The sequence below is a fragment of the Puma concolor genome, chromosome B3 (genome assembly GCF_028749965.1).
Source record: "Puma concolor isolate L17-30 chromosome B3, mPumCon1.1.hap2, whole genome shotgun sequence".
In the NCBI taxonomy this organism is placed as follows: domain Eukaryota; kingdom Metazoa; phylum Chordata; class Mammalia; order Carnivora; family Felidae; genus Puma; species Puma concolor.
This window is the reverse complement of record NC_141672.1, coordinates 37,419,695-37,443,452: the sequence shown is the minus strand read 5'-3', so window position 1 is coordinate 37,443,452 and position 23,758 is coordinate 37,419,695. Positions and strand designations below refer to the sequence as shown.

Here is a 23,758-nt window from a genome sequence, read left to right as displayed (position 1 = left end):
CTAGGATATACCTCCTGGATACACTTCTCAAGGCTCAGAGACTGGCTCTACCTTGGAAGTTTCTTAGCACTGATGCCCACCCTCCAAGTGCCAAGGCCCTTACTTGGGTGGCTTCTCCACGGTGCGGTAGGTGCTGAAGGCCTGGAGTTGTTGCTGGACGCCTGTCAGAGAGTTGGCAAACTTGCGGCTGTTCAGGACAGTGATGGTCTGCTCAATCCAGGTGAGCAGGTCAGAGGCCAGCCCACTGTACTTTTCAATCATCTTCTCAGTCTCAATGGCATGGTCAATTACCTAGGGAACCACTTTATTACTTATCCTTATCAGAAGAACAATGACATCAATGAGGCCACCAATGGGGACCACAATGAAGGTGGTCCTCCTCTCCAAAACTGGAATGTTCCACGTTGGGTTTGTTCCCTAAGCCCAACAGCACTGCTAAGGCAGGAGGAATGGACTGAAAGTAGACTGGAAACATTAGTAGGAAGCTAGCTATGCTAGGGCTCAGGGGCAGCTCCACCCTACCCCTGACCCTGTAAAACACTAGTAAAGCTTGCTGTGCCAGGACAGCAGCTACTAGAAAGACCAAGGTCTCGTTTATTTTAAAATTCATTATTAGGAATCCAGGGTTTCTAGAGGCACTGTCTTCGCTAAATGCCAGACACACAAGAAGAATGAGAAATGGTCTCTGCCCTTGGGGAGCTGTGGACCAGCAGGGGAAAGGAATCTGGCATGAGGGTCCATACAGTGTGATGGGATCCTGATATACCACAGGAGCTAAGAGGCCCAGAACCACAATAAACTAATAAATAAAAGCCCATCGTGTTCCTATGGAAATGTTCACGAGATTTGGGTGTGCCGGTGGAAGATGGGCTCAGAGCTGCAGGCTAGGACATCTTTCAGGACAGACCATCAAATTGCTTTGGAATTCAGCTTGGGAGCCATTAACTTGGCAATGTTTGGCTTCAGAGGAAGTTGGTGGGGAGTGATCTATAACCCCCCCACTGCAGCCAGGGCCTATACACAAAGGTCTTAGAGTAGAAAAGAAGCATCTCGGTGTGACAAACAGGGAAACGGGGTACACTCTGGTTATGAAACGGCTTTGTACCTTGCCGACACGCTTGCCCTCCACTGCCAGCACCTTCATCTTGGAGAAATAGTGGTAAAATGCCACCACATAGGTAATAATGGATTTTTCATCAGGGTTTTCTGTGAAGACATCTGCAAGAGGAAAGGGTGTGCTCTCAGAACCCAAATGGAAGCTGGAAATGTCAGGATCAGAGGGCTTATCTCCCTGTTCCTATAGCATAAAATTCAACTACAGGACCCAAGTGACAGAGGGGTGAGAATGAAAGAATAAGTGTTTGCAATTTTAGCGAGAGGATCAAATCCATATTAGGACCACAGATGATGAAAGAAGTAAAAAGAAGGATCCAAAGACTACAAGTGGGCCCCCAGTTGGGCCAGGCAAATGTGGGGAACCACCTTGGATCTGAAGAGCAGGCCCGGAGCAGAGCCCTGGCCCAGCCACTGTCCCCTCGCTGTGTCCACGCCTGGCCCAGCACCAGGCCTAGACTCCTCCAGGTGCCCTGCCAGTTTGGGGCTCCCTCCAGCCTGAGCACTGGCTCTCATCACTGCCCATCACTGCAGCAGAGGACTGGAGCAGGTGTAGCTCACCTTCAGGGTCGAGGAGCGGGATGATGCCCAGCTGACGCTCAGCCACATCAAACGCATGCTCAAGGTTGTGTCGTGCATTGGAGTCCTTCAGCTTATCAAAGTCGATCAGGTCAGGCCTGGGGACAAGGCCAGGCTGTTAAAAGGGAAGTGGCCATGGCATCCCCCACCAAGAGAGCTGCCCCAACACAAAGCAAGGATGCTGGGCAGAAGTCAAAGGAGACAGGAGCAGGAGGGGGCCAGCTGTGAACACTAGTACAAGGGGAGGGGGCAGTGGGCATGACTGAATTTCAGGGAGGCAGGGATACTGAGGGTGAGAGAAGGCCCAGTGGAGAGAACATTCCAGGGAAGCTTGAACAGGAACCTACACGTTGAGTAAAATGTATCCAAACAGCCCAGGTGTTTGGTGTCATTTCCACAGCCCTCTCTTCCCCCTTACCGGTGTTTGTGTATCAGAGCATTAAAGGCCAGGCCATCCTTCCAGCTGGAGGTGAAGTTGGTCACATTGACCTGGGGGTAGCTGCATCCAAAAGAAACAATAAGACCTAAGAAATTGATTCTTTGGGGGGTCTCAAAAAGTGTCTACACCGAGAAACTAATACACAAGAGAGAAATGTATCCATCCCTTCTTGAGCCCCTTCAACAACAGACAGCAGTTAAGTCACAAGAAGAGGCTCCTCCATAAGGGGGGCCCAAGAGACTCACACACCCAACAGACCCCAGACAGGGTCCGGCCCAGGCAACTCTGGAAAGGAATGCTGAATTTCAGGCCTCTAAGAATCAGGTCAGGATAAATTTTGCGTCAGTTACCCCAATGCTGCTACAGTTCTGGGTGATGTTCCCTGGGTATGGCAGCACTTGGGGGAAGTAAGGGCGTGGTGGGGAATGTAGTAATGAACTGATTCCCAGGGCATACCCTGCTGTCTTCATCTGACACCATAATAGCAATGCATCCTTGGCTGAGCGTGTCTCACGACCTTCCATTGTTTGGACAACAATGTCCTGAATCTAGGGGTGCAGGAACAAGAGAGGGAGGAATTAGATTTGCATCTGGCTCTGTGCCTTCCTTCTCTCCCTCCCTCTTTCTTCCTTCTTAGCCACCCATCTGCATTGTCAGCCCTGCAGCAACACCACAGCTTAAGGCCCTGCATCCCAGTGGCCCGTTTCTCTGCCTTAGTCAGCTGCACAGGACGGGGATGGCTTCCTCATGTTGGAGGAGACAGCTGTAACCTGACTAATGGGGTACTGAGAATAAAGAAGATACCCCAAATCCTCCTCTGAGTAACAGTGCCCTACAAGGAACAACGTGAATATTGAAAGGGACTGTATGTTTGATTAGTAGCTCCTCTTACCTTTCATTCTCCCCAATTCTGCCATTATTACTGCTTAACTATAAGCACCGACAGAGAGTGAAGTGGGATATCCAAGACCCCTTGGATGAGCTCTTCAGTCTGGGAATTGTGTGCTGTCTTCTTCCTCCCTGCCTTCCCTGCCTCAGGACTAGATTCTTTCTGTCCCCAAGCCAGCATGTGGAAGGCCCTGCTTTCCTTCCCTTGTACTTTCTCAACTTCCTTACAGATAACCTTGAATTTCAGGGTGGGAAGAGAAAAGTTTCTGATTGAAAAACATAAAATAGATCTTCTGTATTGTTTTTGCAACTTGTGAATCAAACTATTTAAGAAAAACCAAAAAAGTTACACATGTGGGGGGAAGGGGACAAAAGCAGATCTTGTGGTCAGATCTCTGCCCAGCTACTAGTTTCCATCTTCTCCCTCAAAAGACTACACTGTTGACTGAACAGCTCACCTTGAGCTTCAGTGACCAGGCAATGTAGAGGACGTTCTTCCTATAAACGTTGTCCCACAAGACAGGTTTCTAGCCTCCCAGAATGTGCATACTCGTACTTCATTCACCATTTTATAAGATTCCTAAACCCCATCTGGCCCCTTAAGGCTCCCTCCACTCCCTCTGCCCCCTTGGCACCCACCTGGAAGCGAAGGATGATGGTCCAGATGAGGCCCAGGACCAGGCGGTGGTTGCCATCCACGATGTCATGGGAGCCCATGTTTTCCAGGTGCACACGCTGCTCCTTGAGGAACTGCAGGGCTTTGTCCACATTCTCCAGGCAGTGGATGCGCATCTTCCCCTTCGTGGGCTTTGGCTGAAGGACAGCATTGGCCCCATGGGCACGGAGGGACCTCACGGTCACCCCTAGAGGTGGTTGCAGCCTAGACCAGTTCCTGCCATCAGCATCCACCCTCCACCCTCCTGGCCAAACTCCAACCCTCATGCTCACTGCTTGCCACTTTTCAACCCCATCCTTTCAGCAAAGTTCAGAGGCTCCCCCTTCCTTGAGCATCCAGAGCTCTGCAATTGGGCTGTGTCGGTACAGTTCCAGGGTCTGAACAAAGCCTTCTGAGTATGTAATAAATGACATTCAAGAGCAGTAATACAACAGATAGTTAATTGAGCACTTACTATGTGCCAGGCACATTTATAAGAACTATTTACTGTTGGTTGGTGATAAGAGTGGCTTTCTGTTTGGTGATTGATATAACAGGGTCTATTCCAGCATCCAGCCTCCTCCTCCATCCCTGAATAGCCCTAGCCAAAACTTAAGGGGACCACCCCTGAGGAGTAGCCACATCATGTGAAGGGTTCCCAGTGGTAACTCTTTCTAGTGGGCTTTCAATACAGTGTAAAAGGCAGCAGCCTGGAGTTGAAAAGGCAACAGAAGAATGTGGTACCTTTTCATTCAAACCCCAAGGATCTTAGTGCTTCATCAGGCACAGGTATCATTTTATCCATGGGGGAAACAAGGCAAAGAAGATCCTGACTAATAGGCCCCAGGTCATAATGGAAGTCACTGAACAAAACACAAACCTTCATCTGGTTCTCCCTCAGAGACAACATTACTGCCAGGTGGGTTACAACTGAGAGGACATGTAATAAATTTCCACTTGTAAGAGTGACAGAACACACAGGAAAATATCTTCCATGCTTTCCTCTGGGTTCCAAGAAGGATGCAAATTTCTCCAACTGGGTAATAACCCATCTTAGCCTGCATGAGGCAACAGATGGTAGGTCCACTGCAGGCCAGCGACAGATGCCCAGGCCCCATGTGGACAAAGTCAAGAGCTCTGCATGGCTTCTGGGAGAAGCATGAAGAGGCAGGAGTGGCCATTAGGCAATGAATTCTGAGTAGAGGTCAGAGAACTCAGGAAGCCACATGGACATCTCACATCAGTAAGCAATGAAACCTCCCAAAAGAATAAGGAGAAACCTTGGAAGGCCATGAGAATTGGAGATACCCACAGACCATGTCTTTCCTGAAGAGGGGACACGGCACAACCACACGGTGCAGCGAAAGAGGCCACGACACAGAAAGGGGCTTTACCAGCATCTCTCCAGAGAGCACCTCCAGGAGCTTGATGAGCATCCGTCCATCCCGCAGATCCTTGTAGAGGTCAGTGATGCGACAGGGCACACGAGCCAGGTTTGAGTTCACCCATTTTGTGAAGGTCTTCTTCTGAACCACTTCCCGCTCATCTGAGTGGGGAGAAGAGCCTTGGGTGAGGTGCCCGGGGTGACAGTGTCAGTGTGCAATGTGACATAGGGCTGAGGGGATTTCTTAATCCCAGGGTCCCCTGATCCCTGGTAGAGGAGGCTGAGGTACCTATTTCATCCCTTTCCTAGGAACATTGGCGGTCAGAGTGTAGCCTTTGGGCAACATGGGTCCATGGACTGGGGCAATGAAGAGATTACTTCTACTACCACATTCTATGCCCAGTGGCTAGGCATGCCTAATTCAGCCACCTGTTTTCCTGTGCCTGGCAGAATGCTCTGTCCCTTTGTACCAGTAAACTCAGATTTCAACGCCAGGTTCACCCGTCTACCCATCCAACAAACATTCCCTGCCTAGAATGGTCTCTCTGGCCCTTCCACTCCACCCCACCCCCTCCACCTAACTCCTATTTGTCCAGAAAGCTTTTGCCAACCCCTTGCCGGGCTTAGGCCTCCCCTTGTGTGCCCCACCCCCTGCATATACATTTCTCATTTAGGTCTTGCTTCACATTCATAGGAGTTGAAAGCCTGTCTCTCCTGCAAGCAAAGTCTGTCTATCTGGTTCACTTCTATATCCCGAAGGCCTAGCGCCCACTACAAGGTAGGTATTCCAGAGCTGTACTGTATTGAGTGCACATTTACTCAGCTCCCGTTGGTGGAGGCTCATGCTAGGCCTGATAATACATAAAAGCAAAACCAACTGCCTGCCCTGAAGAAGCTCCTGGTAGGCAGAGAAGAATGGTGAACAAGGCAAGTTGGAATGTATGATCCGCACAAGTTTAGGCATACAGGAGGTTTGGGTTGGGGGCCGTCCATTGCATTATGCTGCCTCTCTCACCCCCAGCATACCAGGCAGAGGTTCTCCCTCTTCAGACCTGAGAAGCTGACAGACATCCCTACTCGAAATCAGCATCAGCCCTAACCAGGCTTCTCGCTGCACCAGTTCAGGAGAGGTACCTCTTGGCACCTCTGTAAACCAGATTCTGGTAACCTGCACAGTTATGGCTGGGAGCCTTGAACAAGATGCTGGAGAGAGAGAAGCTGGGATAGCACAAAGAATGGGGGGAGGAGCGGAAGACAGAAGAGTGGAAGAAAAGAGAAAGGGGGAGAAGAGGGAAGGAGGGTGTACCCTTGTTGTTGTCCCTAGTGAACAGTTTGTGACCACAGGCTTAGGGCGTTTCGGTGCAGGAGTTGGCTGGTCTGACAGTTGCAGAGGAAGCCTAGGGAGGGTACGTGGGGGTTGGGCACAGCCAAGGCAACTCAGAGCAGCCTAGCCAGGAGAGATGTCAGCCCCTGGGGGCAGGCTCAATGTCCGCTCTGCTGAGCCCAAACCGTGGAAAGGTTGGCCTTTTAAATTATTAAATACCTGATTTAACAACAACAAAAAGAGAAGCCCCGCCAGCACGGCCTCAAGGGTATAATTTTGGCGGTTCTGGAGGCTCACAGCATCAAATTCCTTCCTATTGCACTGCTATTTTAGTGTGAGGAACTCAGACACATTATTCACTTATTCATTCATCCAGCCAATGTTTACTGCACAACCACTAGGTGCCAGGCTCTGGGGGAGATGGGGAATCAAGGACAGGAAAGGCAGCCCCTTCCTTGAAACAGACATACTCTGCTATAAATAAGATGGGCTCTGGAGTCCTATATGAAGAATTCAATGGCAGCCATCTAAATAAGACTTCCATGAAGAAGAAAAATACTACTACTGATTCTATGAGTCTCAGATAAATAAAAAATTAAAATGGCATCCATTCATACCAGGCCACTGGGCAAAGTTTCAGGTGAAAAAAACCCTCCTTACTCTTTTGCTGGCAAGTTAAACCACTTTCCTGATTTCAAGGACTGTTCAGTAAAATGTAACTAAAGTTTCAAAGATATATTGGACAAGAAGCAATTGCATTTATTCTGGGGCATGTTTGGGCTCAACAGAACCTGCCATGACCCCGTGATGCCTTCCCTAGAAACCAGAACTGTTCTGTTTTTAACTTTTTAATGTTTCTTCACTTTTGAGAGACAGAAAGAGAGAAAGCACGAGCAAGGTTGGGGCAGAGAGAGGAGGAGACATAGAATCCGAAGCAGGCTCCAGGCTCTGAACTATCAGCAGAGCCTGATACAGGGCTTGGACCCACGAACCCATGAGATCATGACCTGAGCCGAAGTCAGATGCTTAACCAACTAAGCCACCCAGGTGCCCCTAAACCAGAGCTGTTCTTTAAGGGGCTAGCTCTTCTAACTGATGGAGCTTTGAGCAAGGGCTAAAATTTTTAGCCCCCTTAGAGAGAAGTGTGTCAAAAAACTTAAGTCCTTTCTTCATTTCTCCTTTTCCTGTTTTTAAGAATCCCAAAATTTCATCACACGGGTAACGAGACCCATTTATTTGTGGTTGGCGAAGGGTGAGGAAGTGCTTTTAGCTGGGGACATGGGATTTAATTCTCGGCTGCTGGGCTGGCACATATATTGGAACAGATATATCATAAATTACCCTTAGGTCTCCCCAGTTTTCAACACACAAATGAAGCCTCGTAGACCCCAAAATGTTGGAGCCACAGGTTTAGAGCTCAGGCAGGCAGCTTGTTGGCTGCTTTTTACTTGAAGACTGGGGTGAAATTGCCCAGAATCACCAGCACCCTGAAACACTCTGCAGTGCTGAGACATGGGAAGGATTCTGAGAGGCTAATGATGATCATAAGGAGAGAAAACCCAGGAGTGGGGATTAATTTCCATTAGCTGTTTTGCTCTGGCTGCTCCACGTCGGCATGCTCAGCAAATTTACTCCCAGCATGCCCCAGGTGCCCATCAGGAGCCTTCCAAGTACAGGAGAGGCGGGTGGCCCAGGGCCAGCTGGGCTGGGAACCCGGGTGGTGTGGACAGGCTGGGGCAGTGGCCATGTATTGGGCCTGCTGTCCCCAGGGGGCCTGGGCCATCTTGCATGGACCCTCTGTGGAAAGGAGTCCTCAGCAAGGGCTGGCTAGGGGCCAGACCTCATTTCCAGATCCCTAACCCTTCCAGTGCAGGAAAGGGAACAAGTCTACCAGCATGGTCTGACTCAAAGCCACCAGAGCCTCAGAAAACCCTTGTGCCTTTGCTGCCCTCAAGGGCAGGGCCCTCCATTCCTGTTTGTTCTTCCTCTCCCTTTCCCTCCCAGGATGGGACCATCTTCAGTCCTTCCTACATGTCAGGGCTTCTCCTAGAAAACTCACCTTCTCTGACCAGCTGGCTAGAACAAATGTCTGGATACTGTGACTGGGTGATCTTTCATTTACATTCCCTTTCCAAGGTTTGGTTTGAGGTCAAACAGACCCACAAAACACGGGCTCAAATATTTGTCCACTAATAAGTGAGTTTATAGTACCTGGCACACAGAAAGCTAGCCTAAATGTTACCATCACTCTTATCGTCACTACTACTACTATTTTTTTAGTTAAAAAGAAAGAGACAGAGAGCCAGTGGGGGAGGAACAGAGAGGGAGACACAGAATCCGAAGCAGGCTCCAGGCTCCAAGCTGTCAGCACAAAGCCCAACGTAGAGCTTGAACTCACAAACTGTGAGATCATGACCTGAGCCAAGTTGGACGCTTAACTGACTGAGCCACCCAGGCACCTAAGGACAGTTCATTTTATTTTATTTTATTTTATTTTATTATTTTTTTAAAAAAATTTTTTTTTTCAACGTTTATTTATTTTTGGGACAGAGAGAGACAGAGCATGAACGGGGGAGGGGCAGAGAGACAGAGGGAGACACAGAATCGGAAACAGGCTCCAGGCTCTGAGCCATCAGCCCAGAGCCTGACGCGGGGCTCGAACTCACGGACCGCGAGATCGTGACCTGGCTGAAGTCGGACGCTTAACCGACTGCGCCACCCAGGCGCCCCAGGACAGTTCATTTTAAAATGAACATATAAAAGCTGTCACAAGGTGACACTGGATTAGTTACCAGATAAATGGCACATACAGTAAATGGTCATGGGCCAAAGGGGAGAGAAGTCATTTCTAACTGGAGTAGGCAAGGGGGTTTCTCATAAAGAAAACCTCTCTGGACACGTAGAGGAGGAGGGTAGCCAGGAAGAGAGGAGGAAGAGAGATATTCCCAGAGAGACATGGAAGGATGGAGCTTGTTCAGGGGCTGCTGAGTAGCTACAGGTGAGAAGAAAATGTGTGAAGGGTGCCTGGGTGGTTCAGTTGGTTAAGTGTCTAACTTTGGCTCAGGTCATGAGCTCACGGTTCCTGAGTTCAAGCCCTGTGTTGGGCTCTCTGCTATCAGCACAGAGCCCGCTTTCAGGTCCTCTGTCTCCCCGCTCCCCACCCTCCTGCCTCTCTCCTGCTCATGCTCATCTGCTCTCTCTCTCTCAAAAATAAACATTAAAAAAAAGAAGAAAATGTGTGGAAAATAGGTTTTAAAACCGAATATGGAAAGCCTTGAAAGAAAGGCCAAGAAGTTTAGATTTAATCCTAAAAGCAAAAGAAACCACTGAAGGTATAGGAGGTTCATTTCCTGAATTACTAGTTTGTAAGGCCCTCAATGATAATAATAATAAAAAAAGTGTTTCAGCTTAAAATGAAATGTGAAAATTTACATAAAGAAACACCTTTATATATTTTTAAAGGGATTTACAATATGTGCCCCATTTTAAAAAATGCTTATTTATTTTTGCGAGCGAGCGAGCAAGAGAACACGAACAAGCAGAGGAGGGGCAAAGAGAGAGGGAGACAGAGGATCCAAAGCAGGCTTCTTGCTGTCAGCACAGAGCCTGATGAGGGGCTTGAACTCACCAACTGTGAGATCGTGACCTGAGCCAAAGTCAGACATTTAACCGACTGAGCCACCCAGGTGCCCCAAGAACACCTTTTTAAAAGTCTCCTGAGAGGGCGCCTGGGTGGCTCAGTCAGTTAAGCGTCTGACTTCAGCTCACGTCACGATCTCGCGGTCCGTGAGTTTGAGCCCCGCGTCGGGCTCTGGGCCGATGCCTCAGAGCCTGGAGCCTGCTTCCGATTCTGTGTCTCCCTCTCTCTCTCTGCCCCTCCCCCGTTCATGCTCTGTCTCTCTCTGTCTCAAAAATAAATAAAACGTTAAAAGAAAAATTTTTTAAAAATTAAAAAAAAAATTAAAAAAAAAAGTCTCCTGAGGTGCACAAAAGATTTGAACAGGTGGCAAGGCACATCCAAGTCGTGACTAGGAAAACTCAATATCATAAAGATGTCAGTTTACTCTAAATTCCTTTACATATTGAATATTATTTTAAATATATTTAAATTATATAACTTAAATTTGGGGGGAAACTAGAGAAGCTATGAGAAAATGCATTGGAAAAACAAATAGCTAGGAAAATCCCAAAAAGAAGAGTAACAGACCTTCCCAGGCATTTTTTGTATCAGATAATAAAGCACAGTATAAAGGTACAATGATAAAACTGTGTGCTACTAGCATATGAAAAGACATATCAATGGAACAGAAGTAGTCCCAAGCACAGAGAGGCACTTGATAACTGATAAAGGTAGTTATTTCAAATAGAAAGGGGAAAAAAAGGATTATTGGGTAAGCGGTGTGGAAAAAATTAGATGCCATCCAGGAAAAATTAACTTATATTTATACCTCACATTCCATGATAATTTCATTCAGATAAAAACTGAAAATGTAAAAATTAGATCATAAAAATACCAAAACCAATCATGGTTGAATGCTTTTGTTTTCTAATGATGCTGGTGTAGAAAAAGTCCTCCTAAATAGGACACAAAATTCAAAAGGTAGAAAATAAAAGATTGAAATTTCAACTACATTAAAAAAAAACTTCAGTCAAAATTTTGCTCCTATGAATTAAAATTAAAAACAATTTTTGTGTGGGTTAGAATACCACAAGCAAAGTCACACAAATGACAAAGGATATTTGTAACTCACATCTTTCAAAGAGCCAATTCCCTTAGGATATAAAGAACATACACAAATTAATGAGGAAAAAGACCAACAATCTAATAGCAAAATGGACATATGTGAACAAAAAGTTAACAGAAAAACTGTAAAATGGTCTTTAATGTGTAGAAAATTGTCCAAGCTATTCATAGAAGTACAAATTCAAAGTATAAACATACACACGAAATTTAATAAATGGCCCTTAATTAGTTTGGACAGATTAATTATAAAAGACATTTTTGAGACAACTGGGAAAATTTGAATATTAAGTGGGCTATTAGATTGTATTAGAGTTGATGTTAATTTTATTAAGTCTGCATTTTTGCCAGCACATAGCTGTAAGCTAGGGGTAAAGCTAGGGGTAATAGTAGTATTATAGTTAGGTGGGAAATGTTCTTGTTTTTCAGAGGTACCTACTAAAGCATTGGGGTAAAATGTCATGGCAATCTTCAATTCACTTTAAAAATACGTCAACCCCTCAAATAGACAAGCAAATATGGTAAAAAAATAAATAATAATAATAACAGTTGTTAAGTCTAGGTGAGGATTCATTATACTTTTATCTCTATTTTTTTGTATCTTTGAAAATTTTCATACTAAAAGTCAAAAAGTACAATGAAAGTCCATCAAGACACTGCTTCACTTGTCGGGTGGGCACAGATCAAAAAGTCTGATAAAATCCGGTGTTTGGTTAAGGGTGTGGGGAAAAAACATTCATATGTTGCTAGAGAAGTTATGAGGCAATTTGGCAAGACTGATCAGAATTATATATGCACATACTTTTGAACCCAGTAAATCCACTTCTAGGAATATATCCTCCCGACAAACATATATTTGGGAATTAATCTATATATAAGGTTATTCATTGCATTTTTAAAAATAGTGAAAGACTGGAAACAATGAAAATGTTCACCAATAGGAGACTGGTTAAATTAAAATTGTATGTCCATACAATAGAAAACTTAATTGTTGTAAAAAAAAAAATGAGGCTGTTTATGTATTAATACAAAACAATCTTCAATATATCTTGGGTGGAAGAAAACACATACAGCAATGTGTAGTAAAAAAAAGAAAAAAAAGGCTGGGAAGAAGAATAGACCGTTTGCTAATATATGCATAAAATACGCCTGGAAAGATGCATGGGAAATTGAGAACACTAATTATGGGAAAAAAACTAGGTATCTGAAACACCAAGGTGGGAATAAAACATTTTTTGCCCTTTTATACATCTTTTGAGTTTTATCCCCTGGATGTATATGTTATTTATTCAATATAGAAATCTATTTTTCTTTTTCTTAAGAAAATATTAAACTTATTTTTCCTCCTCCTCCAAGATGGCCCAGTTCCCTGTGTGTCCTGCTTCAGGGACTTTTCACGAGACAAAAATCACAAGCATGGTTAACCGCCTGAGCCACAAGAAAGATGGAAGGGAGAGAGGGACAAGGTTTATGAGTTGAGGAACACTTCCTACATCCCTTGAGAACAGAGCCCAGGAGGGAGGTCCATGGGTCCTGTGGGAAGGTTTCGCTCTGCCCCCCTGACCACCATGTAGCTACTCTCCCAGGTCTTGCCCTCTGAATATCCCCCACAGGTGTTTTAAAGCACAGACCTCTCCCCTGGAGTCAAGGTTCTTTCCCTTTCTTTCTTGTGTTCTACCTTCTCTAGGCTTCTTCTTGGCTCTTCCTTCTGCTTCCCTCCTCCCTTGGCGACAGCACGCCTGCCACTGGCCCCACCTACTCTGGTACCTGCTTCACTTCCTGACATCATGGGCATCCGGGAAGTTTGTTATCAAAATTCCCCAGTGTTTTAAAAATAAAAGCCTATTACACATTGGCTGTTCTTAAGCCACATGGTTTAGTTGAAATAGTTTATCTTGGAACGTCAATTACCCAATTCTAGGCCCATTTATCTATTTCTGCCCTAGTTTCCTATAAAATTCCTTGCGTGCTTCATATCCCTCCCTCTTTTGTCTGTTAAAAATCTGCTATCAAGACTAGAGAATAGCAGGGTGCCTGGCTGGCTTGGTCGGTAGAGCATGTGACTCTGGATCTCGAGGTTGTGAGTTTGAGCCCCACATTGGGTGCAGAGATTTCTCAAAAATAAAAGAAATCTTAAAAAATAAAAATGAAAAAGAATAGAGAACAGCAACCTAAATATTCAAAACAGGGGATTATATGATAATTTTGGTACATTTGTGAAGATACTAATAAGGTTGTAGAAGACCTTTCAATGGTAGGAAAGGATATTATAATACATATTAAGGAAAAATACAGATTTTAAAATAACACGTATAATATGACCCCAGTCTTGTAGAGCTATATCCATTTAAAAACAAAATCTTAAGCTAGATATTGTTATAGCTGAGTGGTAAGACCGTGGGTGCCTTTTCTTTTTGCTTATCTGTAGTTTCCAAAATTTCTGCAATGAACATATATTACTTTGATAATAAGAAACAGCAAATATCATGAAGAAAAATCAGATATGAAGCTCATAAATCCTGAGGAATAAATGGCTGATGAAATGTTTAAAAATGTGTTGTGTTTTTTTTTTTTTCCAGAAGCCTGCATTTTTACCAGCATGTAGCCCTAAGGTATAGGTCAAGCTGGTGGTCAGAAAGACAAAAGGGAGAAAAGGCACCATAGGAGGCCCATGGACCACTGGCCTGGGTCTGAAAACAATCATTTAATCCTTTGTAGGTTTACAGCTTGGGATTTCTCTACTTCTCATGTCAGGAAGCCAAGAGCTTAAGGAACCTGAATGAGTGATGCTTTAACTCCCATGAACTTGTGACAACATTGAAGATACAGATGCTAATCCCATGAAGCCTAGCATAGGGGCAGACCCTGAGAGACACATCATAAATAATGCTGGTGGCACAAATTCTACCCTATAGTTTAGCTTGGAGAGGAATTTTTTCTTTCAACCAACCAGCTTTCATCACACTAGCATTGTGAACAGCTAGAGCAGGATTCCCCCACATACAAGATTTAAAACTTAGCTAGGGTTGGTTCTAAGCGAGAACTTTAGGATGCTTACTACATGTCTGCAAAGGCAAGCACAAAGTGCATAAGACTGACTTTAAAAGTGGGCAGAGTTGAACACTAAGATGCTGGTTAACTAGACTAGGGTACGTTAATACAAAGGAAGACTATACAGCCATGAAGATGATAATCTACATGTTTGCGTGAAACGATATTCATTCACAATATAGTGCTCAGTGACAAAAATTCTAAGATTACAGTATTATAGATAATATTTTAATATTTATACATATATACACGCAGTCATATTTATAGGCTTGTAAAATATCTATATGGGTCATTAACAATGCCCCCAGTTTTCTTTTTTCTCTATTTTTCTAATCTTCTCTATACTAAATATATTTTGTGTAACAAAAATATTTGAAGATATACTTTTTAATGTTTATTTATTTTTTAGAGAGAGAGAGAGCATGAGCAGAGGAGGGGCAGAGAGAGAGGGAGACACAGAATATGAAGCAGGCTCAAGGCTCTGAGCTGTCAGCACAGAGCCTGATGCAGGGCTCAAACTCACGGACCATGAGAGCCTGACCTGAGCAGAAGTAGGATGCTTAACTGACTGAGCCACCCAAGTGCCCCTCACCTTATTGTTTTTTAAATAAAATAGGGTCTTTATATATAGTAGGAAAATAAAACAAGTTATCAGAGACCAGTTTAAATTTAAAAAAATGTTTTTGAAGAAGGCTAGTTTTGATCTGAGGTTTGAAGATGATCATGGTTTTAGAATGACAGAGAAGAAAGGGGGGGGGTCTTGCTCAAAGCCCTCAAGATGGAAACTGGCAAATCTGTATGTGTGTGCACACAGGTGTGCAAGTTTGGGGGGTGAGGGTGAAAAGCAATGAACTTCCCCAGAGTAAAGAAGTTGAAGGACAGTCTAGGGAATCTGAACTCTACACTTCAGGTAAAGAAAAGCCTAGAGGTTCTTAAGTAAAGCAACACCTCACTAAAATCTGCTAGAGGACAATGCTTCTAACTTCCCTGTGTAAATGGGATTCAATGAGGAGAGGTCAAGGCACCAGCTTGGAGGCAGCTGCAGAAGTCTCTGCTTGAGGTGACATGGCCCCAGCTGACATGTGAACCATGGAAGTGAAATGAACAGAGCTGATCTGGACAACCACAGAACAAGGGTCTGCTGGCCCACAGCAGGTGAGAATATTCAGAGGCTGTAAGACAGAAGTAAAAAGGAATTCAGGATTTTGATCAAAGAGGCTTAAGAGGCTGGTGGTGGAAGGAAAATGAGAAGAGAGGTCTTGGGTGGGATGCAGAGGAGGCGGCAATGCAGGTCTGAAGGACTTTCAAGAAAGCCCAAGTGCTGTAGCCCCAATGGCACTGGGATGATTTTATGATTTTATTATTATTTCTAAGTTTATTTTTGAGAGAGAGAAAGAGTGTGAGCAAGGGAGAGGCAGAGAGGGAGACAGAGGATCTGAAGTGGGCTCCATGCTGACAGTATAGAGTTCAACGTAAGGCTTGAACTCACGAACTGTAAGATCATGACCTGAGGTGAACGCTTAACCGACTGAGCCACCCAGACACCCCAGCAGCAGGATGATTTCAAATCCCTGGGATTCTGTCCTGGCACTTTCTGCTGCCTCATCTGTATAAGTGGCATGGTGATACCTATCCCCTGCTTACTTCAGAGTGGTTAAGGGTCAGTTAGATCATCTGGATAAAAAGCACCAGGTATTGTTGTCATGCATGCAGGTGGTGGTTGCAGGGAGAGATTACACTCACTTAGAACACAAGGCCACAGAAGTTGACATGGTCCAGGACTCAGTTTTAACCTACCCTTTATTGAGGAGAGAGAATTTCTGGAGAATCTACTGATTTGCTAAAAAGCATTGATTCCCTTTCCCTAAGCCAGGAACCAAAGCTCCGTGGTTCAGGGTAGAAGTATGTGGTCAGCGCTACCATAACAGGAGGCTTCTTCCCAGGCTGCCAGAGGTGGAAAGGCCTTGTGTGCATCATCTGGCTTGAGCCTCTTGTTTTACAGGTGAGGAGCAGAAAAGCGACTTGGCCAAGGTCACCTAACTTGGGAAAGCCCACGATAGCAACAGGAGAGGCCAGAAGAATGATAATGTGAGGATGGACCACTTCTCTCTGTCAATGGCCACCAAGCTGGCTCACACTGCCATCTTCTCTTTCCCAGACTTTTGCATAGTCTCCCCACAACCTGTTGCCCCCACTGAAGTCAGAGTGACTTTTAAAAACCCAAATATAACCATGCCACTTCCCTGTCAGAGCATTTTGATGGGTGTGGGAGTGGCTCCATCCTTCTGGCCCTCTACTGAAGGCCACAGATCCTGTCTTGAGAGCCTACAGCTCTCCCTGCTACAGCTCCCACCTTTTGACCCTTCAACCCTGCCACCCCTTTGCAAATAATCTCCTTAAAAAACTCTTCAGCCACCCCTTTTGAGTTCCCTACTGCTTCCTGCCAGGACCCTGAAGATACCAATGGCCTGTAAGTCCCTGTGATGTGGCTCCTGCCTGCCCCTCCCATCTCCACCCACCCTTCCCCCCATGTGCTCACTCCAACAAGCCCTACTCCTCCTTGGACGAGTTATAGGCTGTAGGTTATATTAGAAACTCCTAATTCTCAACAAATCCTCATGGAATTTGTCATAATTTGTCAACATGCATGTATGTCTATATGTACAGAGACACGTGTGTGAGTATTTGATCCACTTCCTTCTTGCTAGACTGTAAAATGAGATCCCCTGTTGATCTGGTTTCCAGAGTTTGAAGGCTGAAGGGTTTGGAGGCAAAATGCTCCTAGAGACTCAACTGCTACCAGCTTCCTTGTCATTCTCTCTCAGTGACATGATAAAAAAGGAAAATGAACAATTGCTACAGATGCTTGGAAACAACACTCCTGGCACCTCTTCAGTCAAGCAGCATGCAGAGAGCGCCCAGTTGGAGAAGGGAAAAATGGATGCTGGCTGCTCTGGGAGCCATGAGCACAGTAAGGCCTGGTGTCACAGCCTGCCCTTGGGAATGAAGCCAACAGCCCACAGGAATGTCCCAAAGATGGAGGAGGCTATTACCATGGCTCACTCAGACTGCACTGCATGGGGAGGGGAGAGTCTTATTATTAACCTCAGTGTATTAATATTTGAAAAGCATCTTCACGATGATAGATAGCAGTCACCCAGAGAATGGGAACAGCCTTGGTTCTGCAAAGTGTTTTCAAAGAGGAAGAACAGCTTTTATCAAGAGGGAAGAGAGGACAATGGGAGAAAGTGTTATGTCCTGGGCTGGGGAAACTGCCTTGGACCACGGCACACTGCCTCTCCTGTGGATCTGTCTGCACAGGTAACTAGCAGGTTTATCTGAACAGTGGCCTGTCTCAGGAAAGCGGGTGGGGGTGGAACTCATAATGGCTGACCTCCGAGGAAAAGCTGCTGAGCCAATTATTTTTTCTTCTGACAGTACACTAAAATGATTGTTGCTGATTATACATATTTCCATAAATAGTATGTCTCCCCAATATATAGTTTCTACATAGAACTCCATTTCGTGTTTTGAAACTGGAGAAGAAAACATTAAAAAAAACCCTCATTAATGATGCCACCTTTGTTCTCACACGTAGCTTAACAGAGATATTCAGACCATGAACACCTGATGGCTTGGTCTCCAGCAGCTACATCTGAACTTGTCAACTTAGTAGGCTGCCAAGAAGCTGCTGAATCCCCACTCCTGTACCTTCCCCACCCTGCCCACCACATATTGTGGTGAAATCCTGCTCTCTGAAAGAAATCATTCACCCTCTGGACACAAAGCCCTTCTCAGGAAACTGGGACACCTGGAATCAGTGTCATCCTGGTGCAGGTGGAGAAACAGGCCAAGCATGACCTTTTGCCACCAAAGTCAGGAAGCAGCCGATACTACCTTCTCTGTGAAGTTTCCAAGGAGCCAACGCGGGTGGGAAGGGAGCGGCAGGGTCTGAAGGCACCTGTCCTAAGGCTCTGATGGAACATCTGCCAGTCACAGAACTTAACCTTGGGGCCTGGGCAAAGTGGGTCTGGAAGATGTTCAAGGTTCAAAATGGCAGCAACTCTGTGCTTCAGAGCACAGGGACATAGCCTGCCATGCACCTGCTGCCCTGTTGTGTCCTCTGAATTGTCTTCAACCAACCTCAACACTTGACCTCATCTCCAATCTAGTAAGAAGGCAAAGACAGAATGCAGAAAGGAAAGGCATTTCTAGTTTGAAGCATCACTTGGATTCTGACTTAAAGGCAAAGCCAGAGTGGGCTACACAATTTTGTGCACTTGGTTTTAAAAGAATGGCTCTGGGGGTGCCTGGGTGACTCAGTTGGTTGAGTATCGGACTCTTGATTTTGGCTCAGGTCATGAGATTGAGCCCCATGTAGGGCTCTGTGCTGATAGTGTGGAGCCTGCTTGGGATTCTCCCTCTTTCTCTCTCTCTCTGCCCCTCCCCTGCTCATACGTGTGCACACTCTCTTTCTCTCAAAATAAACATAAAAAAATAAAGCAACAAAAAGTGTTCAAAGGATGGCTCTGTGTTAAATGGGCCACAGAAGATGATGAAGGACATGTTGAGCCCTCTCCTCACAGATCGTCTCAAGAGTCCCTGCATTGCTCTCTGTACCATGACCTTCCAGATGCCTCTGTGCTCTGAGGAGCTGGAAGTCATGCAGTAGGTGGCACTTGGGATGCCCAGATTTCAACGTGAGTGCATGGGTAAGGCAGGGGAGGCCAGGGCACAAGATTTTATCTTTTGGGGGCATCTTTCTGTTGCATTCCTCCTCTGCCACTTGGGCCACACCTGCCCCAAGTCACTGGGGTACACAGCCAGGTGCAAGAGGGTACACATGCAGGCAGAGGACCCTTCTGGGATGAGGAGAGAGAGCACCAAGGGCAGGCATTCTGGCTGGTAAATTCCCTGCAGCCTGCAGTGCTTCATCCCTCATCCAGACAGCCACAAATGTTTACCAAATGGCTCCCAGTATGAAAAGGGGGGAGGACAGGAAAGGGGGTGTGAGTGAAGATGAGGGTGGCTCTAGGAGACACTGGAAGCCTTTCTACCGAAACCTGAAGGCCGGAACTTCTTGGAGGGATTAGAAGGTGAGCTTTTCAACTGCTTCCCTTCCTCTAATCTTTCAAAGCAGGTCCTAAACGTAGGAAAGTACCAAAGGCAGTCATCAAAGCAGAGAATGGCCCCTGTTCAGGAAGAAGCCTCAGGGTGACCCATCACTTAACCTCCTCGAGTGCTGCCAGCTTTAGAGCCTGACACTGAGAGCTAACATCTGCCAGGGACCTACTGGGCAAATATTCCTGCTGGGCCCCCACCCTTCCCCTGGGCACTGCCGAGGTCAAATCCATCCCCTATTTGCAGGAGCCTTCTGCAGCACTTTCCTGCCCACCTCCCCCTTCATTTCAGTCAGGCTGACCCACAGTGTCAAATCCACAGTGATTCATTTGGAGAGAGGTCAGGTATTTGTATACCAATGTGGCAGTTTCCACATGGAATAACCAGATGGTTTGTTTATTTCAGCCCAGGGAGGAAGAGCTGGGAATTATTTGAAAGGCAAAATAGGGAGTATTTCCTCTGGAGCTGAGAGGAAGTTGACTTAAGGGGCAGAAGAAAATGGAGTCCTGTTAACAAACTGCAAGATTTCCAACCACAGGTCACTATGTGGAGAAGGACCCAGAGAAGCCACACCCGGAAGGACATCTAACCAGCCTCATCATCCTTTGGTTTCTTGGTCCTTCCAGGTCACCCAGCTGATGGCAGAGACACAGCTGGGATCCTGGCTGGGCAGCCTTAAAGAGAAAGATCTACACAGCATGGGGCTTCATCCCTGTGGGCACTGGGTCTCTGGGGACCGAGCCAAAAGCCGCAACACAAGCATTAGTGGAGTTTCCCCTGGTCCCTGGCTCCTTCTTCCAACCCTGGCCTTCAGAAACAAAGGAGGGTGGGGTTAAGAAGGAAGAAACTGTCCCTGGAACAGGCCAGGATAACTGGAACTATGACTGATGATCATGAATGTCTGAAGTTAAAAGAAGGGACAGAAAGATATTACTAAGATTTCCTGTAAATACTAACATTCACCTAGTATTTTATTACTAATAAAAAACTTTCATAAACTTTATCTTACTTGATCTTCACAAGACCCTTGGGAAAGAACTACTGTCCCCATTTTATAAAACAGGAAATTGATTCAACCATCCTCCATACTAGTAGCATTAGAGGGGACAGTAATGCCTTCCTTGCCATCATGTGCTTAGGTGTGGGGGAGTGGCTGTGGAGAAAGCAGAAATGATTGGAACTAGAGGTGCTTCAGCTTCCTCAGCCTCTTTGGAAAGGCTGCCAAGGCAGCCCCAAAGACAATACTGAAGAGAAAAACATCCAGAAGTTAAAACTGAGGGAGACAGACAACCCCTTTCTCTGCTCTGTCTACCCACTAGAACGGGTCCATCTGACCTCTCTACTTTGGACGCTCCCACAGCTTTCGCTTATCCCACAGCTCACTCCGAGTGGACTCTCAGTAAAGTCAGTAGACTGACAGGTTTCTGTTTGTTTTTTAAAACCCTGAATGGATCCTAAACTTCCATGGTTACTTGTTAGCCAGATGTTCTAAATTGCTAAGGTCCAGGCATGTAAGTCTATGCTCGGTGGTCCCCCTCTCCCCTGGGGGGTATTCAGATTCTCTGGTAGACGATATGCAAACTCTTGGTGAGACACAGGCATGGCTGTGGAACTTTTTTCTCCAGTAACCTGATAACTTACTTTCACCAGTTTTCCAACCTGATCCTCAGACCTGGCTGCCATTCATATAGTCCAACTGGATAAAGTTGTACCCCACCTGCTTGTCAAGATCCCATGCACCCTTCAATTCCTGAGGGCCTTCTCCACAAATGAGTCCCCGATTCCTGAGTCTCCTCCTTTGCTCTCTCATTGCTATTTAATTATATGCCTTTCCTACAGTTCTTCTCTAATTGTACTTGTGCTAATTCATTATGAACATTGTTCATTTCCCTAGTGGATCATAAACTACTTACAGACAGATACTGTGTTGAATTCACCTCCGTGGTTTTCTCTGGTCATGGGGTTAGCTTTATACATAGTAGGGGTACAATAAATAACTATTAAAATGGAATTTTCCTCGGTTTCTTAAAAAATAGGGTATCTGTAAAACATATCAAAGGATCCCTGCACAAAGACAGTCCCACTCCTCATACTGTCCTTTGACAAGACATATGGAAAATGGAACCCCTCTCCCTCCACCTCTATAACCAGGGTCAATGTAGTCAGGCCCAGCTGGCACGCAGATAGAAAAAAGGTAAAACCAGACTGGCAAGACAAGGGTTCCTAGTTTGCTTATTTAAAGAGGTTAAGATTACATAAGCAAAGCAAGGAATGAATTAGTGCTATTATCTGTCCTCAAGGGAAACCAAGGAAGGAATTTTTAAGGGTAGGGAATGCAGAGGAGGGGGTGAAGGAAGAAGAAAGGGAGTGTCTCACAAGAACAAGAACACAAAAGCTGATGGCTGAGATGTGAATGGATTCCCCATCATGACAAGGGAATGAGACACCCCATTCCTTTTAGTGTAAGGTAAGCCCAGCTACTCCTAAGGTGAAAGGTCACTATGGTTCCCCTGCTCATGACTCAAGGTTAGCTGAAGTTGGAGGTATCTGAGAGCAGAGTGGAGGGAGAGAAGGTAGAAGAATACTACTAGAAAATTCAGATAGGGCCACTAAGTGATGATGGTGCACTGGGAGAATCGCTCCAGAAAGTGCTTATGGGCGAGTCTGGGTTCTTCTTACAAGGTGAAGATGGGGAAAGAAATCTGATTTGGGTTAATAACTGGTGGAGCAGATGATGGAATCTACCCCCAGCCCTCCCACCCACACGCTATCCCACAGAACTCAAACTTTCTTTATTGGCCAAGAACTTACTGTCCGAATATAGCTACCCTGGGCCAGGCTCCAGGGAAGCAGTGGTCACAGGGGTTGGCGGGAGAAGAAAAAAAAAAAAAAAATCCCAAGAATCAGATCCCAGCCAGCAGGGGGAGGACCAACTATTTCTGCTGGAGATTTAAGATCTCCCCCTCCCTCCCCTTCTCTCTCTCTCTCTCTGTCACACACACACACACACACACACACGCACACGCACACGCACAGAAATCTACTATGAATCTAAGTAAAAATCTAATTCCAGTTTAAGGATAAGAGGTTTAGTCTAGAAAATCCTGCTTCCTGAGCCAGTGTGGGGAGGATGTTATCTGTTCTCAATGTCCTATCAAATCACACTTTTCTTTTAGGACAACAGAGAGGAGGATGATAATTTTCTATCCAGGACCAGGCAGGAGATTGAGGTGCATAATGAAGCTGCACACCCCTCTGCCTGGCCATCCAGCCCCTCAGACACTCCTTTGCCCAGACTCTCTCTCAGTTCTCACTTTGGCCACAGGTCACTCAGGACAGAGGCAGAGGGCAGGGCCCACCTGGCACCACCTCCCACCTGGGACGAACTAGGGCATGCGTGGGAGCCTCTGCTCCCTCCCAACAGGGCCAAGTCTCCCTGAGCCACACAGCCATGTCTCCATCACCTCCCTGCCAGGGCTCACGCCAATGCACGCAGAGGGCTGGCCACAGGCAGGGAGAGGACTAAACCCTGGGACTATGAGACCGGCTCCTCTAACCCCCATGGCCCCAAATGGTACCTGCCAAGGCCTTGATCCGGGACCTCTCAAAGAGCCTGGCTGAGCTGTTGTCATTATCCAGCTCATCGTCCGGGGCATCCCAGCGGGCATTGATCCGGCTGTACGGTGGCTGGTTGCCCACGTTTTCAAACTCCGTGGCCGATGTCATGTCAGCAGGCTCTCAGCAGTTGTGCCTGCCTCAGTCTTCATGGAAGGGTCCCTAGGGGGGAACAGCAACACAGTCAGAGGGTTAGCTACCTCCCCCTTGGACTTTTTCTCAGGGGAAACTTATTCGGAGCATCCAGCAGGGGTAGGTCCTTGTAGGAGGAGCACACCGTGCCATCTGCCAGGCCATGCTTCCCACCTGGGGTCTCTGGGTTATAGAATATTGCAGCAGCAGCAGTCGCCGCCGCCGCCACACTGTAACGGCGACAGTGGCGGCAGGGATGGAGAGCTGCAGGCAGAAAGGGTCAGGACGGCCAGCAGGTGGAGACGTCAGTCGCAGCAAGCCCGCTTCCTCCAAACCTGCGGCTGAGGCAGCTGTGGAAGCTTGGGAGCCAGGAAAGGGGAGGCTCTCCTGGGAGCCAGGGGATGGGCGGGGTGGGGGATGGGGGTGGGGTGGGGAGAAGAGCAGCTCAACCCTGTGGACTGGACCAGGAACAAACCTGGACAGGAAGGAGAGGTGAAAAGTTGGAAGTTGGCTGAGTCCCACTCAAACGTGAATCAGTGGGGAGAGAGACGAACAGGAGATGCCACTGATGCCACCAGCCCCAGCAGCTGTGCTGGAGAAAGTATACTCCTCTCAGAGGCTGCCCAAGATCCCTCCCAGCGCTTTCCCAGCAACAAATATTTAGAAAGCTGAGCTCTTGGTTTTACCTTCTCTGAAGTGCAATCAGGTGCGTGGAC

General features: G+C 46.4%; 1 protein-coding gene across 2 annotated transcripts in view; it reads right to left on the bottom strand.

The window, feature by feature from the left end:
- Nucleotides 1-23,758, bottom strand: part of SPTB (spectrin beta, erythrocytic) — a 128,741-nt gene that overhangs the window by 45,373 nt on the left and 59,610 nt on the right. For both annotated transcript variants that reach the window (XR_015252304.1, XM_086709531.1), the window contains exons 2-9: nt 22,874-23,072; nt 5,069-5,220; nt 3,659-3,832; nt 2,588-2,679; nt 2,111-2,191; nt 1,675-1,790; nt 1,106-1,218; nt 104-291 (exon numbers count right to left, since the gene is read on the bottom strand). Coding sequence is in view for 1 of the 2 variants with exons in the window: in XM_086709531.1 (XP_086565657.1) it covers nt 104-291; nt 1,106-1,218; nt 1,675-1,790; nt 2,111-2,191; nt 2,588-2,679; nt 3,659-3,832; nt 5,069-5,220; nt 22,874-23,021 (1,064 nt within the window). In the remaining variant the exon portion in view is untranslated. The remainder of the gene's footprint in view (nt 1-103; nt 292-1,105; nt 1,219-1,674; nt 1,791-2,110; nt 2,192-2,587; nt 2,680-3,658; nt 3,833-5,068; nt 5,221-22,873; nt 23,073-23,758) is intronic.